The sequence below is a fragment of the Cygnus olor genome, chromosome 8, assembly GCF_009769625.2.
Source record: "Cygnus olor isolate bCygOlo1 chromosome 8, bCygOlo1.pri.v2, whole genome shotgun sequence".
NCBI classification, from domain to species: domain Eukaryota; kingdom Metazoa; phylum Chordata; class Aves; order Anseriformes; family Anatidae; genus Cygnus; species Cygnus olor.
In genome coordinates this window covers 20,588,710-20,604,208 of record NC_049176.1, presented here as the reverse complement: position 1 = coordinate 20,604,208, position 15,499 = coordinate 20,588,710, and the positions used below count along the sequence as shown (strand labels likewise).

The 15,499-nt window shown below is 37.2% G+C and overlaps 1 protein-coding gene and 1 long non-coding RNA gene across 2 annotated transcripts in view; one reads left to right on the top strand and one right to left on the bottom strand.

The window, feature by feature from the left end:
- The window catches only part of ZZZ3 (zinc finger ZZ-type containing 3), a 59,724-nt gene that overhangs the window by 28,194 nt on the left and 16,031 nt on the right, over positions 1-15,499 (bottom strand). Inside the window, 2 exon segments of the mRNA XM_040566058.1 lie at positions 470-2,022; positions 5,894-6,050. Coding sequence (XP_040421992.1) covers positions 470-1,971 — 1,502 coding nt within the window. The 5' untranslated portion in view covers positions 1,972-2,022; positions 5,894-6,050.
- LOC121074255 lies at positions 549-9,168 on the top strand. The gene is made up of 2 exons (XR_005822231.1): positions 549-636; positions 8,256-9,168. It is a non-coding gene; the product is annotated as an uncharacterized LOC121074255 (long non-coding RNA).

The following is a 15,499-nucleotide window of genomic DNA, read 5'->3' as shown; positions in this document are numbered from 1 at the left end:
CCTTCCTTAATATGATAACGGAAAGTCCTTCGCATGAGCATGAAAGCAAGGTATCTAACCTTAAATTCTATATACAACAGAATGTCAGCTTCATAAGCTGTCTGTGCTGTGTCTATTAGATACGCTGATAGGTAACTGAACTGTTTCTAATTAGGGGGTCGTAGATTCTTTGTTTTGCTTCCAGCTAGCTTTCTAGAGAAAAGAGATAACAGATGTGCTTCCAAAAACAATTTCTGGCCAAAGAACTCATATCACTAGAAATGTATAAACCACATTGCTGTACCATACTGCATATTAAATAGAGAGTTTAATTTTGTTTGGGGTAGAAACAAGGTAGAAAAATGAAGATTGAAGACTATGAAAATTATAAAGCATTTAAGTTTTTGTGACAGTACTTTAAATACTTATTAATTTACGTATTTTTGTAAGAAACAAAAGCAGAATTCATGGTTACCATAGTTACACATACTCTTTGTTGTGTTTCAATGCCACATGATCTGATTCAAAGTAATACACATCAGGCTCTTCCTCATCGTCCTCTGCAGTGTGGTTGTTGGCACTCTCTTTGGCAGATGGTACATATCCAGCAACAAGCCTAGCCTCAGAAAGTGGCTTTCTTAGTCCATCACTCCCATGGTCTGTATTACAAATCCTCTCTTTTTCATTCTGTTTAATTTCTTCAGAGTTTTTGGGAGATCCATTGATATTATTAATACCTACAGGTACATTCTTTTCAGTGGGACTAAGATTATTTTCCTCAACCTGTCCGTTTTCTCTACAAGGAGAGTTATTTTTAGTAGGGCTACTTCTGGCAGGGGCAGCCCTTCGTGGTGAAGTTCTCAATGTATATCTGTGTTCTTGAAGTTCTGAAATAGATGTCATTTGAGCTGAAACACAGTCCAGCACTGAAGAATGTGGTTCAGGTTCACCTGAGATTGATGTACTGTCATGATGAGTATTCGGGTTGCTATTGGTGTTTTCAGCACACTGTTCCTTAGAGGCACTGCTCTCCTACTCTACTTCCTCCTCAGAATCCCTCAACAAAGATGACTGGATTTCAGAAAAGGACCCCGTAGCTGGCTCATCTGCCTGATTAGCATGCTCCTCAGGCAAGCAGTCATTTATTATTTTATGGTCCTCTAACTTTACCTGTTCTTGAGAGTTTGTGCAAGGCACATAATGGTCTACAACACTGTCCTCCTTGCTGCTATTGAGCAACAATGAAGAATGGGCAAATGAGTTTCCATTTTCTGCTACTGTTTTATCCTTGGGCGTACAGGAGCCAGCATTGTTTTGCTTAGCGTTCCCATCAAACTGACAGTCATCACAGTTTAAAGAATTTGAGTCTCTCTCGCCAACTCCATTGACAGTCTGGTAGCCTGCGATTTCTTCAACTACTGCAGAATTATTAAATCCTTCTGCACACACATTCACCTTTTTAACTTCCCTTTTGTCACAATCATCCAATATAAGACATCGACAAGCTCGCTTAGTCCCAGGAGAGAGTGCATCATTGTCCGACACTAAACTTTTACGCTCCAATGATTCCTTCTCTGTTTTAGTAGGCAAGTCTTCTTCTGAACTGTTGGGTGCCTCTGAACGTAGACAGCGCTTAATTCTTTTCAATACTGGTGATACAGGTTCTCCTTGTCTTTTCTCACAATTTTCCACAGTTTGTTTATCAACATTATCTTTTTCTGAAGTAGAAAGCCCTCTCTTTCTAGGGCTCACCCATGATTCCCGAGCACTCTGTTGTTTCAAATCAGTAGTTCTTCCACCGTTACTTCCCTTCTGAGTTTGCACAGACTCTGGCCTCTTCTTTGGTGACCTCGATCGTACTTGAGGATGGGGTGAAACTTCCTCTGGATGAGCAATACTACGATTTCTTAATGTTCGACCACAAAAGTTTTCATCCAAACCATTTAAACCCACTGTTGATCTTGTAACACGAGTAGATCGAGAAGCAGCCATACTATGGCAAGTCCCTAAAGTATGTTCATCATGATCCACTCATTGGGAAACCTTCAAAAAAATAAACAAGAATTAAAAAAAAAATACAGAACCACCTACAGACATAGCAATTCTGAGGAATATATTACCACATTTATCTAATGTAAAACTGAACATTATATTCAATATATTAATATGACTCCTTTCTATGCCAATACAATACAACATTAAAGAAGTTTAGCTTGGAAAAGACCTCTAAGGTCATCTATTTCAACTTGTTTAAAACACAAATCACTCAGGTCTAACCTCATGCTCAAGTAAAATTTAAATGAGGTTACATACGACTACATCCAGTTGGGCCTTGAAAACTTCCAAGTACAGCCTCTCAGGGCAACCTGTTCCAGTGCTCAACTGTCCTCATAGGGAAAACAGTTTTGTTATATCTAGGTGGGATCTCCTCTATTTCAACTCTTGATCATCATCTCTCATTTTTGCACTATTTACATGAACAAAAAGCCAGGCTCTAGTGTCTCAATCTCCTCTGAAGTGCTAGAACGCTGTCCTCCCAAGCCTTCTCAATTTTTAAACTTTTCACGTAGCTGCTTGGATGAACCATCACCTACATGGGATTTAAGTAAATTCAGACTCAATGCTAAGTTTAAAACATCTAGTTTGAGAGTGTATTTGAGACTTCTGGCTGAAACATAGGAGCACTCGATCTGCCCAACCTGAAAATAACATTTTTCATAAAAATCATTTCAGTCCTATACCTTTTTTATTCATTTCATCTCTAAAAATTCAACATGTCAAACTCCACATCACCACGAATCTGTCATAATATGCATGATAATGAATAGATTCACGTTTGTACATAATGGCATACCATCCCCTTTTCCATCTAGCTGAATTCCAGATTTCAGGAACCTGTTCCACTAACATATGATGTGAAAGCTTAAAATTTTAAATATGGAATCAAACCTTCTACATGCTATTTCGAAAGGCAGAAAATGACAAATGGAAGAAAATTGTTTTATGAGGTGTGTTTTTTTTTTTTTTTTTATCTTCAGCAAGAAGAGAACAAAAATAGGAGCACAGATTCTCAGAATTCTATTAAGTGTCAGTTGGTCCTAGAGCAGAAAAGAGAGAATGGGACAAGTCCAGTACACCTCTTAAGCAATTAAAGTTTGACACAATTAGTAGTAATTGTAATAGTAACTACAACAAGTAATGCTGTCTGCTTAGGTGTTCTTAGTGCAAGTAGTCTTTCATAGCAAAAGAAATGTATGCTAAAAGTTTTGTTTGGTATAGCTATATATACAATTAATACAAATAAAATGTTTCTTCTTAACTATAATAATATGAAAAAACAACTCTAGCATTTAGCTTTGTTAATATAAAGCTTGTGAACTCTGAAAATCACTGAATACAAAATTAGTCTCACCCTATATTACTGGTAGTAAGCCACAAACAACAACTAAAAAACAAGCAAACTGTTTTTATACTTAAAGCCATAAATTAACATAAGTCAATTATGGAATACGGAAACGCTACTCTCAAGGAACTTCTGGCTTTAGCAGCATTTGAATGAGCAATGGCTATACAATTCTTCTCTCTAGCTTTTCAGCTAGCAAGAAGACAAACTGAAGGTTGGTGGGAAGAGTAAGTTTTGCTGATCTGAAGAGGACAAATTTTCATTACTAATTAATTCTGACAGCATAAACTATACCTCATACAGTACCCTGACTATAGTCTGAGCTATATACTGTAAATGCTCAGTAGTTTAGTTCCAAATCAACAATCAATCAGGTATGATGGACAGTAGTTTCTTTGGTCCCACTTAAAAAAGTGCTGCTTTAAAATCTCAAGCATAAACCTGGAAACACAGACTTCCAAAGTACTGAACAGGTAAAATTCTAACCCAGTCAAAGTAATAAATGTGAATAAGACAGGAGACTTTCGAATTTCTAATACATACTTTAAAACACGAATATAGTAGATTAACTGAAAATGTTTCTCTTTTAATTCACAAGCATCTTTCTTTTCCTGAATACATTCCAAAGCAAAACCCCAAAATAAAACATTAATTAATACCAGTTACGAACAGTTCTAATTTGGCTAGGACTGAATAGAACTTGCTAAATCTCAATCAACCACACACAGCAACAATATAAATTTAAATTCAGCATCACACCTCTCTACAAAGTCTTTGCTGCAATTCCTTTTTCAGGTAAAAATATTTGAGCATAGCATTTTATGATCATTTTTCAACTATAGGGCAGGTTCTTTGTATCTTGTATAAAACATGGCAACTCTGAGTTTCATAATGCAGGCCAACCAAAAAGGAGAGGAAAGGCAGGAAAAAAAGCCATTAGGATACCAAAGACTGGAGGACGGAATTCTTTGGGAGTTGTTTCTTTTGTTTTTGTTTTTTTTTCTTAAACCTGTTTTACCTGTTCAAGTAAATAATGCATACTAAGGAAATTCAACACAACATAGCAGATTTTTGTTAAGTTGGTACTGTGCAGTATGTGGAACTGTTGCTATGAATCTTTAGACAAAATAGTATTCTGCTGTGTACAGCAACATTAAAAAATTCCCCAAAGGTATCTAACAAGTAACCAAAAAGCAACGCTGTCAAAATCACCACTGTGGAGTCCAGTGCAGCCCTCAGAGCTTACAGTCTAATTATTTGGTAATTGTGCTACCAGGAACTTCAGAACATACCCCTAGCACACTGTATGTTACTATGCTGGAAAGAGCTCTTTCTCCTGTCTGTTCCCCTCAGTGGAGGCAGAGCCAGGTTTTGGAAGGCCTTCATCCAAGACATGCTGTAGTAGTTGGAGTGGAAGGCCTGTAAGTCAGAAGTGTGATGTTTATACCTTAGAATTCTTGCACTTGCATCCTAGATGTTCTGGAATCTTCCCTACATTCCAAAACTCAGGACAAAGCAAGAAAAAACACTCCTACTTTCCTGCTGTAGAATAATGGCTAGCCCTAGCCACTCTCGCTGTTGAACTGCTAGGATAATACTAAAAGGCAGGCACTTGAACAGCAGCATTTTCCTCAGCCACACACTTCCTGAAAAGCAACACGCCAACAGTGCTGCTGGAAAAGAAGAGTGGACTAGCTGAACCAACACTGCACATGACTTTTCCTTTCCCTTTTTTTTTTCTAAGTACTTCTCCTTTACAGAACACTGACAAGGATGTGCTATATAACATGTAACAAAGAAAAAAACAATTATGAAAATGGATTTTCAAAGCTCCCCAAACTGAGTTGTATTTGTACTGCTAAAATCCTCCTGCTTACATCCTGCTGTCTTACATGGGTATCTATGTCTGTGAAGGAGTGCGTTGTATTCTGGGAGATACAGGTATAAACAACTGCTATCATATTAACTCCATTTTGTTCAATTAAGAGTAACAATTCAGGACAAAGTGCAAGTTCTCTGATGAACCCTGTCTTAGGAGCAAATATAAATAGCAAGACAGCAAATGGGGAAAACATCAGTAGTTGAGCTGAAGAGGTAAGAAACTATGATATGTTGTCTACAATAGTTGTTCGTAACTATTTCTGCATGCATCAACTTGCCTGTATATTCTCCCCCTTTAATGTACAAGCTCAGTACTTTCTAGAGAGCATTCTCATTTGAGAAGGAACCCAAACACAAAAAACAGGTCATTTAGACACTCCATTTCACGTAGGTTTTGTAATTAAGCCTAGCATACATAAGGATCAGTAACTGACATTTGAAACGGATATTGATAAAATAAAATAAAACAAATTCCAATGTGCACTTTGGCAAGAAACTACTGTTAAACTCGACAAACTAGAAATAATATACAAGACAAAAATCTTAACTGATTTGCTGCTGTTATTTGCTAAAGAAAAAAACCTTACAGAACAATCTGTTATTTACTTAGTACAAAACGTAAAATCTTACCATTGCAAAACTAGAAGAAATACAAACTTCTGATGTTTCATACAGCAGACTCCCACTGCACCACTCTAACAATATCAAACACCATTGCTGACATCCGTGAGGTAATCCAAATGACTTTTTACTAGTTTATGCCATCGCATTAGCAAGATTTTGAAAACTGTTGAGAAAAGGACATCAATAAAACATGTAAGTTATTTCATTAAAAAATAAGAAAAATGCAACAGTATATAGTAAAGAGTAATGGCTTTCCTAAGAAGCAATTACCAGTTTTACAAGTGTCCTACATAAAGAACAGTATGTTATAAAGTAATTAAGAATGTGAAACGCTAATTCAGGTTCAAATGTAAAATATCTTTCTTGGATTAAGTGACTCAGTATAGTACACTCACGATATGTGAGAAAATGAATTCACAAAGGAGTCATTGGTATTCAAACCTCGTAAGATACTTCAAGAGACACAAGAAAGCAAGTAGTAAAAAATATAGATTACAATGAATTATGAAATACTTTATTAAATATATTTTATAATAGATACATACTGAAAATAATTATTCTGCTATTCAAATTTCACCAAATTAAAATCTACATTAGCTCTAAATCCCTGATCTACCCTTAATTAAGTGACATGCTTTCCAGAGGTTCACACCAAACCTATTCTTCTTACAAGGAAAACGAACAAACAAAAATAGCTTGTTTACAGTGGAAGTGAACCAATTTTGACACCGAAACACAGAAATAAACGTACAAAATTAAAAAGCCACCCTATGCTTCCAGCTGTCTCCGGAGTACGGGCACCAGTGCCAACAACCCAACAGCCATTAATGAAGAATCACACCAGGAATCACATTTAACCTAAGAACACCCGCTATTATGGAGGCACCACAGATCCCTGTAGAATAGAGATTACTGAATCTTTCTTCATCTTCTATTGAATTCATTAGAGCGATCTTATTTTCATACTGAAAATTCAGAAACTTCATGGTGCAAACCACAAGCTGGCAGGTTTCTCCACATTGTCTTTCTACACCATTATTATATTTGGATTATAAATGTAAAAAGCCTTGGGAAATTGTCTTGTTTACTTTGAACTTACTAATAATATCATATTGGTAAGAGTTGAAAATGAATTCCCTATCATGTTAGCAATTCAAAATATAAATTCATCTAGGTAAGAACAGAACAGATTAATTATATCTAGTTATAGTGAAATTCAATAATAAAAGATATTTCTACAATGATGTTTAATGAAGTATCACAAATTCTATTACATGGCTAACTAAATCAAATGAGATTTCAATTATTCAGTGGAGTTTCTGAATTTAACAAACAGCAGGGAGCTGTCAAAATAAAAGACAAATAAAGAACGGAAAAACAAGAAGGCAAGGAAAAATATTTGAAAACCCAAGAGGTAAATGACTGAAAAGAACAAGCAAAAAGGCACAGCAGCTACCTAGCTGTACCAGGAACATACCCAGAACACAGAGATGGACTCCATGAAGAGCTCCAATATGAACCGACTTCAGGCTGTTTTCTCCCCCCCCTATATCAAATTTCTTCTGTTTTTAATACTCTGGTATGTTCTCAGTTACTTAAACCTGTACAGTTATCTTTCCTATTGATCCCTTTAAGTGTAACTTTACATAACTACAAAAAGTAAAGACAGATTTTGACAGATTCTTGCAAAAAAAAAAAAAACATCATACCACAACAAAAATGCCATTGCTCAGTAGTGTTGGTAAAACTTAAAATACAGGAAAAGCGTAAGACACTATAGAACTGTAAGTCAAACATAAGAAATCCTAATCTCAAAAATTTTAATTACTTTACCAGTCCATAAGAAATGGGAATTTGTGTAAATTGTTTCAGGAATGGCTGAACTAGCAATGGCAGTCTTTCCACTGATTGGTATACTTCATCTCCCCTAATTTCCTCTCCTCCAAAACCACCCTATTTTACTCCCTGCAGGGGAGAAACCACCTCTGCTGTGCCTTGTGGCCTTTTGGGAGAACAAGAAGATTTCTGAAACAGCTGAAAGAATATAAATATCACATTAGGAGAAACCAAGGTGGAAAAAAAAAAAAAAAAGATTTTACTTAGTCAGGACTTTTTGTTACCTGCTTTGCAAAAACTAAACTGACCAAAAAAACCCACCAAACCCCAAAACAAACCTTTAATCAGGATACACTGAAATGACTGCACCTTGATTACTGCTTAAAAACTAGAAAAATAAAAAATAAAAAAAATACCAAGAACTTACTGAGTTCTATGTTCGTCAACTTAGAAGTTCATTTGGCAAAAATGTTTTGATAATAAACTATTTCTGTATATTTCAAAACTAATTAGAATGATTTTTTTCATCTAGAACAAACACACATTCCATGGTTGAGAAGTTCACTGGCAGGCTAATCTTATGTTTTGGACACCACTCTTAAGAAAGTATGAGTTGGAGTAAGGTGTGCAAGGGAAACTAAACATGCTTCGAGGATTAAAGCTTTCTTCAGGGAATGAAATCAACCTTTAAAAAAGCAAATATTGCAATAAAGACTCTAAAGAATTGGCCAAGAAACAACATGGTCTGGTGTGTGTGAAGCCCACTAAAAACGAAGGAGTGAGAAATTACAGATGAATGTAGAATGTAATGCAGATGGAGACAAAGCTTTAAAGTAAGAGACTGAATTTGTCTCCCATCGGGAGAGATGGGTAAGCACTGAGACAGAAGTGGTGATACTGAAACCTTATAGGGAATGGTCATACATTAATCAGTGCGGCACTTCTTCACAGTCAGACTGAAGGGTTACACAGCTTTATGTGGACTTCCCCGATAAACACTGCAGTCAGATTATTAAGTTAACCAGAAGCCTGTTTAGCAAATAGGCTAGTAAATACTGACTTGCGTGTACAAAAAACCTCCTGCAACAGGGGAAACAAATTTACACAGAGATGGATACAAACACTTGCAGACACCTCCTTCCTAAGTATGTAGAACAACCCATTTCTTAACTGGGTTAAGCCAGCTCTGCGTATCTGGGAACCAAGTACAAGTCAATTATTTAAAGGAATCCCAAGAACTAAGAAACACATACACAGCTAGAGAGACAAAGTACATTCAACATAGCCTTAAGCTAGAAAAGCAGCATTAAAGAAGAGTTCAATATAGGAACATATGGGGCGTATCTGCATAGAGGACCTGAAAGGAGCAAAGCACCACAGCCTCTACTGTAATTGTGTAGTGGTGCTTTATATATCTGGTACTTACAGAGGATATATTAACATTATATACAACGTTAAAAAAACACACAAAATTTCATACCTGTGTGGTAGAAAAAAGAGACCCTTGCAACAGGAAAGTCTCTAATACTTATTTGCTATCGCATATTTTATGGCAATGGACAATAATCACAGCCTTCCACATCAATTCAACCCTAGAAAATAATTTGTTCATCTCATCTAGATTATAATGAATCATTTTTATATTATGAGAAATTATCTGTTCTCTTCCTATTCTTCTGTGTCGCAACTAATAATCTATTTCTATTTGTGCACAATGATAATGTGTGTGGCCATAAAGATCAACATTTTCCTCTGTGCAGATACTACAGCTGTGGACATCTGCTAGCAGTAGCGCTCTTAAGTCACATGCCACAGTAAATCCCCAAATCTGTTATTGATTTAGTTACCATTTACAAGAACAAGTGTGACACACACACACAGTCACCCCCTCCTGGTTTATTTTCATTCTGTTCTAGATCTGCGGGACCATGCCTGCCTCTGCCTGAAAGGAAGATAGCACAATTTGCTAGTTCAGTCACAAGTCTTTAATCATACTTCTTTCTGTCAACACAACTGGGGAGTCCTTGATATATATTGGTTTTTTTAAAAGCATTGCATTTTATTCTTTAAACAAAAACTGTGTTAGATTTTACATTGTCTGTTTCAAATTGTAATACCTCAGAATAAGCATCGCTTTTGCACACATCTCTTTAATATTGAAACACAGAACATTTTCTGGGAAGGAAAATGAAACAAATCCATACCAATGACAGTAAAATGGTATGATTTGAGTTTAAGACTGTTCATAATTTAGCTAGTTTGACACAATGTCCACTCGATTATTCTGTATCTTAACCCCAATCTAGCCCCCTAATTTTGAAATGCTGCTTCAAGCGACCTAGTGTTTTTCTACACCACTATTACAATGTACTGAACTTAACTATTAAAATAACTATGATTTTCACACAAGTATATAGAAAAATCTGCCATATTTCTGAACCTATAAACATTCTCTCTTTCTTTCAAAGCCTCTCCAGAAGCACTCTGAACCACTGGCCACCATTTACATGTTAGGATAGAGCAGTGTACCAAGAACCTCCTCGTGGTGGATCAGAGTGCAGATACAAAACTGAGAGCCCAAGTGGCTCTTCTCAAGCCTCTTTCTAAATTCTACTTCTCCTAAGACTCCATCAGAGTTGACAAACCGTGCTTGATCTGAGTTGATTTGTAGTTCAGTCCTCTACATTAAAGCAGTTTAACAAAGAAAACGCATAACATTTATCATCAATCTCCTGTTTGTCATTACGGTCTATTATGCGCGCGGCATACATTCTTATCAATTAGGTTATCCATACATTAAGCACACACACACAATCTTTAATCACTAGCAGGACACAGTATTTACTGCATGCTATGGACCTTTGCGGAGGGAGTGGTGTTACATCTGCTGGTTTTCTATTTTCCACATCAAATTATACCAAAGGTATCTTGAATAGGCTTTTGTGTTCTGACTGCCTACGTATCTCCTGCTCATTATGCTGTTTACCTTCTTATCAGCTAAACATTCCAGACCACGTTATTTGAGTGACAGAAGAAGCAATTAGACTATACAAATTTTAAGCTTGCATAGTACTAGTTAAGTGTGTATCTCAAAAGTAAAGAATATTCAGGGATCACTTACGCTATGAAATAAAACTGGGGCATCTCTGTGCTAGAAAATAGCAATTCGTAAATCCTCTGTAGAGCAGCAGTATGTTATTTAGAACATCTTTAAAAATGGGAAGTTCATTGTATCAAATGAAAACTGCAGAAGCTAGTCACGTAAACAGAATCTAATCACTTACAGGAATATTTGTGCAAGAAAAAAAACATCTTTGAATGGAAGAGCATCTGCACAGACCTCACATTATCAGGACTTTGGTTTATCTTCACATACAAAGCATATCACCTCCTAGCAAAGTGGCATTACTAAATTAGGGATGAATTCCATTTAACAAATTATATTCACCAGTCTATCACAATCAAGTATGCCAGCATCCCTTCCCACACATAACTACATCAGCAAGAATTTAGTTTTCTGAAGAAGGCACTATAGTTTTCTGATTTCACATTACATCAAACACAAGCAATGCTTTCAAACTATAGAAACAATCTGCACAGAAGATAATACGCAAGTTACTTAAAGCTATAATGAAAGCCTAAAGGCAATAAGCGCAAAAATAAGTGTTACAAGGCTCCACAGCCTGGAACTATTCTCAGATTTCAGCTATCTCTGACACAGTAAAATTACACTACATATGGTCAAATACAGTTTGTCAGAATAGGAGTTATACTACTTATATTTATCTCATATCAGGACAACAAGATGAAACAAAGAAAGAAAAAAAAATAGAATGGTAAAAAAACTTATCAACACATTTTTTGTTTCTTTTCATACAGTCATACTACTTAAAACTGGCAGGGATATGCTTTACCAAAAACACACTAAACTGGAGACAAACCGGAATGGATAGTTTAATATGCTCATTTTCTTCCTTAAAATAGAAAGATTCACAAGGCCAGACAAACCTATTCTTAGACAAGACAAAAAAAAAAAGGTCTTTAGAAAGAATCTTACAAAAAAGCTGATTCTAATTCTTCTGGGGGAAAAAATAACAAAAAAACCCCACCCTATATTGAAGAAGAAAACCTGAATCTGGTATTTAAATAACCGAATGTGTGAAAATAAACATAAGCTTATCCTCCTCCATCATATAAGCTTCTTTGCACTGTTTCACATTGACCCTTCTTTCTTTAAATCCGTAAAATAAAGAGAAATGTCAAAACAGTAAGTTATAGGAGAATGACTAGCAGTGCCCATCTGTCCCTCTGTAACCCTTCCAGTCAGCAGGAGGTTATCAAAAGGCTGCTACCCACATTAGGGAATTTAATGGGAGAATAGTTACGATAGAGGCATAACCCCCTTCCTAGGCAAATTCTAACAATAGGCTGCCAATTTATATAAAAGCAAGTATAAATTATGCAAGTGTACCTATGCAACAGAACTCTAGAAAAAGAAAGCACTCTATCAGATTTCTTTTCCTTACAGACAAGACCTAAACTGCTTTCAGTTTCTTGTATCTTGGCCAAATTGGATTTTGAGCTGAAATAGTACACTGAGGCATCTGCTTTGTACTGCTACTCCCACCCTGCTGCCTTTCCCCTCAATTTTCAGTCAAAATAATTAGTCGTTTCTGTGCGCAAATATGGAATTAAAAAAAAAACACACCACCACAATCCAATCCTCTTACTGGTTAGAACAGCTGACGTTTTTTTCAAGGAGTTTGTCTTACCTCCATGCTTGGTAGAACTGTGATGAAGGCAGGCTAAGGGGAATGCTAAGCACGAACAGATGGGTAAGGAGAGCACTTATATTAACAAAGCCGAGTGGGTATTAACTGGGAAGAGAGACAGACTGGAAGTCACGAAAAATTAGTAGAAAACAGTGGGCTTACAACTGCAAGAGGGAAACTAGGACTGGGAATAACTGGAGGAAGCAGGCAGACCTTGCACAATCTGGGATCTTACCAAGTCACAACCAACCCCCAGCCGTCACCCCAGCACGTCACACCAAGGATTTGCCACAAGTATTTGTGATAACAGTGAACAGAAATATTTGTGCAACTTACTATGAAACGGATCTGCAAACATGTCTAATATGAAAATATCAACTGCTCTTTGTATCTTTTCAGATGGGTCTCAGTGGATCAAATTAAAAGGCCAGCATGCTGCAGCACAAGCGTGAGTGAGTTCACGTGGCAGGAACGAAAGGTGAAGATGTGAACCTTGTAAGCAATACCAAACAAAGCCCTAAAAACAATAAAACAGATTCCACACTTTGATGCACCTCCTAGCACTGCTTCCTCTTAATGTACTGGAAAAATGCACAAGAGGTTTAATTAAATTACTATGAAGCCATTTAATACAAATTGCATTTAGCATAAGGCAAGTAGCCTTAACTCAACACCCCTCCTTTTATTGACTGACCAGTAAGGTCAGTAACTGTTGGCTGATACAATGCACTTCTCCAGAAAATAAAAAACAGAGTTGGCAAATGACTTCCATGTGCCACTTCAGAAAGTCATGCTTATCCTCATTTACTGCCCAGCACTCTGTCCTTCTTGCCTCCTCTGCCTATTCATCCCCCTGCACCATGGGGCTGGGGCTGGATGAGCTTTAAGGTCCCCTCTAACCTGAGCCATTCTGTGATCAACCCAGTGAAACACTCACTGCTTCTCAGGTGAAACTATTCAGCTGCTAAATAGCTTTGCTGTTACCCAAAGAACATCTCCTGTGTAGGATTACCAAAACATCTAATATCTTTCAGATACATTAAACACAGTTTTGAAAAGTTTATTATAAAATTAATAACAGCAACTTGATTACAGTAACCATTTACCAAAATGCTATTGTAATAGAATAGACTCCAATTGTATTTAATTTCTTAACCACATAATTATACACCAATAAAGTGAATAGGTAAAATGTGTCATGTTTCCCAATTAAGTTATTATTACAATACACAAAAATACCAAGCACAAAAAGACAGACTTTTTTCCAAAAGGTAGGCTGCTATTGCCAGAGGTCATCAATAGTTAATAGCCCTGCTAATAGCTTACCTATGAAAAGGAAGTTGAAGAAAAACAGTGCTGCCTGACTTTCTAAAAAGCCCAAAGATAAGTTGTAACACCACTGCTCCTGTTTGCAGAATACAACACCAGGAACAGCTACTCTGATTTACTTGCAAAACAATTGCAACCGTGTTACCTTTCGAAGTACACTGCAATGCTTGGATTGTATGAAATACTGTGTATTTTTATCCCACATGACTTTCAATCAAGGGCATGCATTTGAAATACACCAGTTAATGTACTTTTTATAGGAAAATTACAGCATCAGCTACATAAGCCTCAGAAAGCTACCATAATGACAAACCATGACGTACGAGATGGAGCAGTATTATGTATGCAACCAGGTATTCTCCATGCACTGCACTTGGAAGTGCCACTGCAACAGGTATTAAGACAAGTATCGCACCAGAAAATTTAGAAAAACGGGAGCATGAGGTACGCAACGCTTTCTGTAAGGTATTTTTAGTATTGTATCAGAACTTAAATGCTTTTCTTCTCTGTTTTTTTAATCAAAATTTAAAATGTTCCCCTCCATACCCAAAGAAGAAAAAGGATTTGTTTCCAATTATCTCCACTCAAGTAACACATTTTAACCACTCAGTTTCCATCTGATAATACCTGTGACTCAGTCTATGAGATAAACCTGTTATTCTATAAGCAGAGCAACAAAACTGTTATCCTATGGGCTGGCTCCCAGTCATCCTAAATGACAGTTCTGCCACATATCCCACCTTGCCTCCAACATTTTGAAAAACTTCAAGTTCCTCTCTCTGGCTGTCTCCAAAACTCAAGGACCAATTCCACTCTACACATGCAGCACGTATACTGCTATCAAACCATACAGAGCAAGTAATTGCTGGGGTCAGACTGCAATCTCTCATAAAAAGCAGACTCCAGCTTTCAGGAAAGCTGCAAACTCTTTATGCTTCCAAGATCTCCACCCCCTGCTAAATGTAGCGTAACTGGCCAAGAGGTTCTAATGGTGCTCGGTGTTGGTAGCACCAAAGGAAGCGATGCCTCCTTCTCTAAGCTAAGGGGTTGATCAAATTATGGCTCTAAATGCTTCAAAACATTCTAGACAGACTTAGGGAGGGAAAAGTAGCAGAAGAACTATCCTGGCATCTCTGAATAAAAGAAATAGTCAGAACCATGCTGTGCCTTCTGAGCAGAGGCACCTTCATGATCCCAGAATTACAGGCTCCCTTGCCACGTGAGCTGATAGTGCAGGTGTACTTGTAGCACCACTCTGGGTAACCACCTGAAGTGCTCTCACGTGCTGGGGCTCTGGAAAGTAATGGGCTAGCATTTAAAACAAACTGCTTTAACCTGGAATTTAAATACTGTAGTAGCCTGCTATCAGGAGTGACTTGCCTCGTGTTGCACTCTGGCAGTTATTTTTAAGGATTCTTAGCTCTTTTAAATGCTCTGTGTTATGTAATGTGTTATGACTGACTTCAATATATTGGGTCCTGCCAGTGCCTAAAGGGGGCCCACAAGAAGCTGGAGAGGGACTTTTTACAAATGGTCTAACACAGACCGCAACTGCTGGCTGCACTTAGCCATGTATGATAGCTTTGACTTTGCAGACGGTCTTTTCAAAGCAGCTTTGGGCCAGTTCTGTTCTCGGTGAGCTGCACGTCAGCATCACCCCACTGAGAACGAGCCG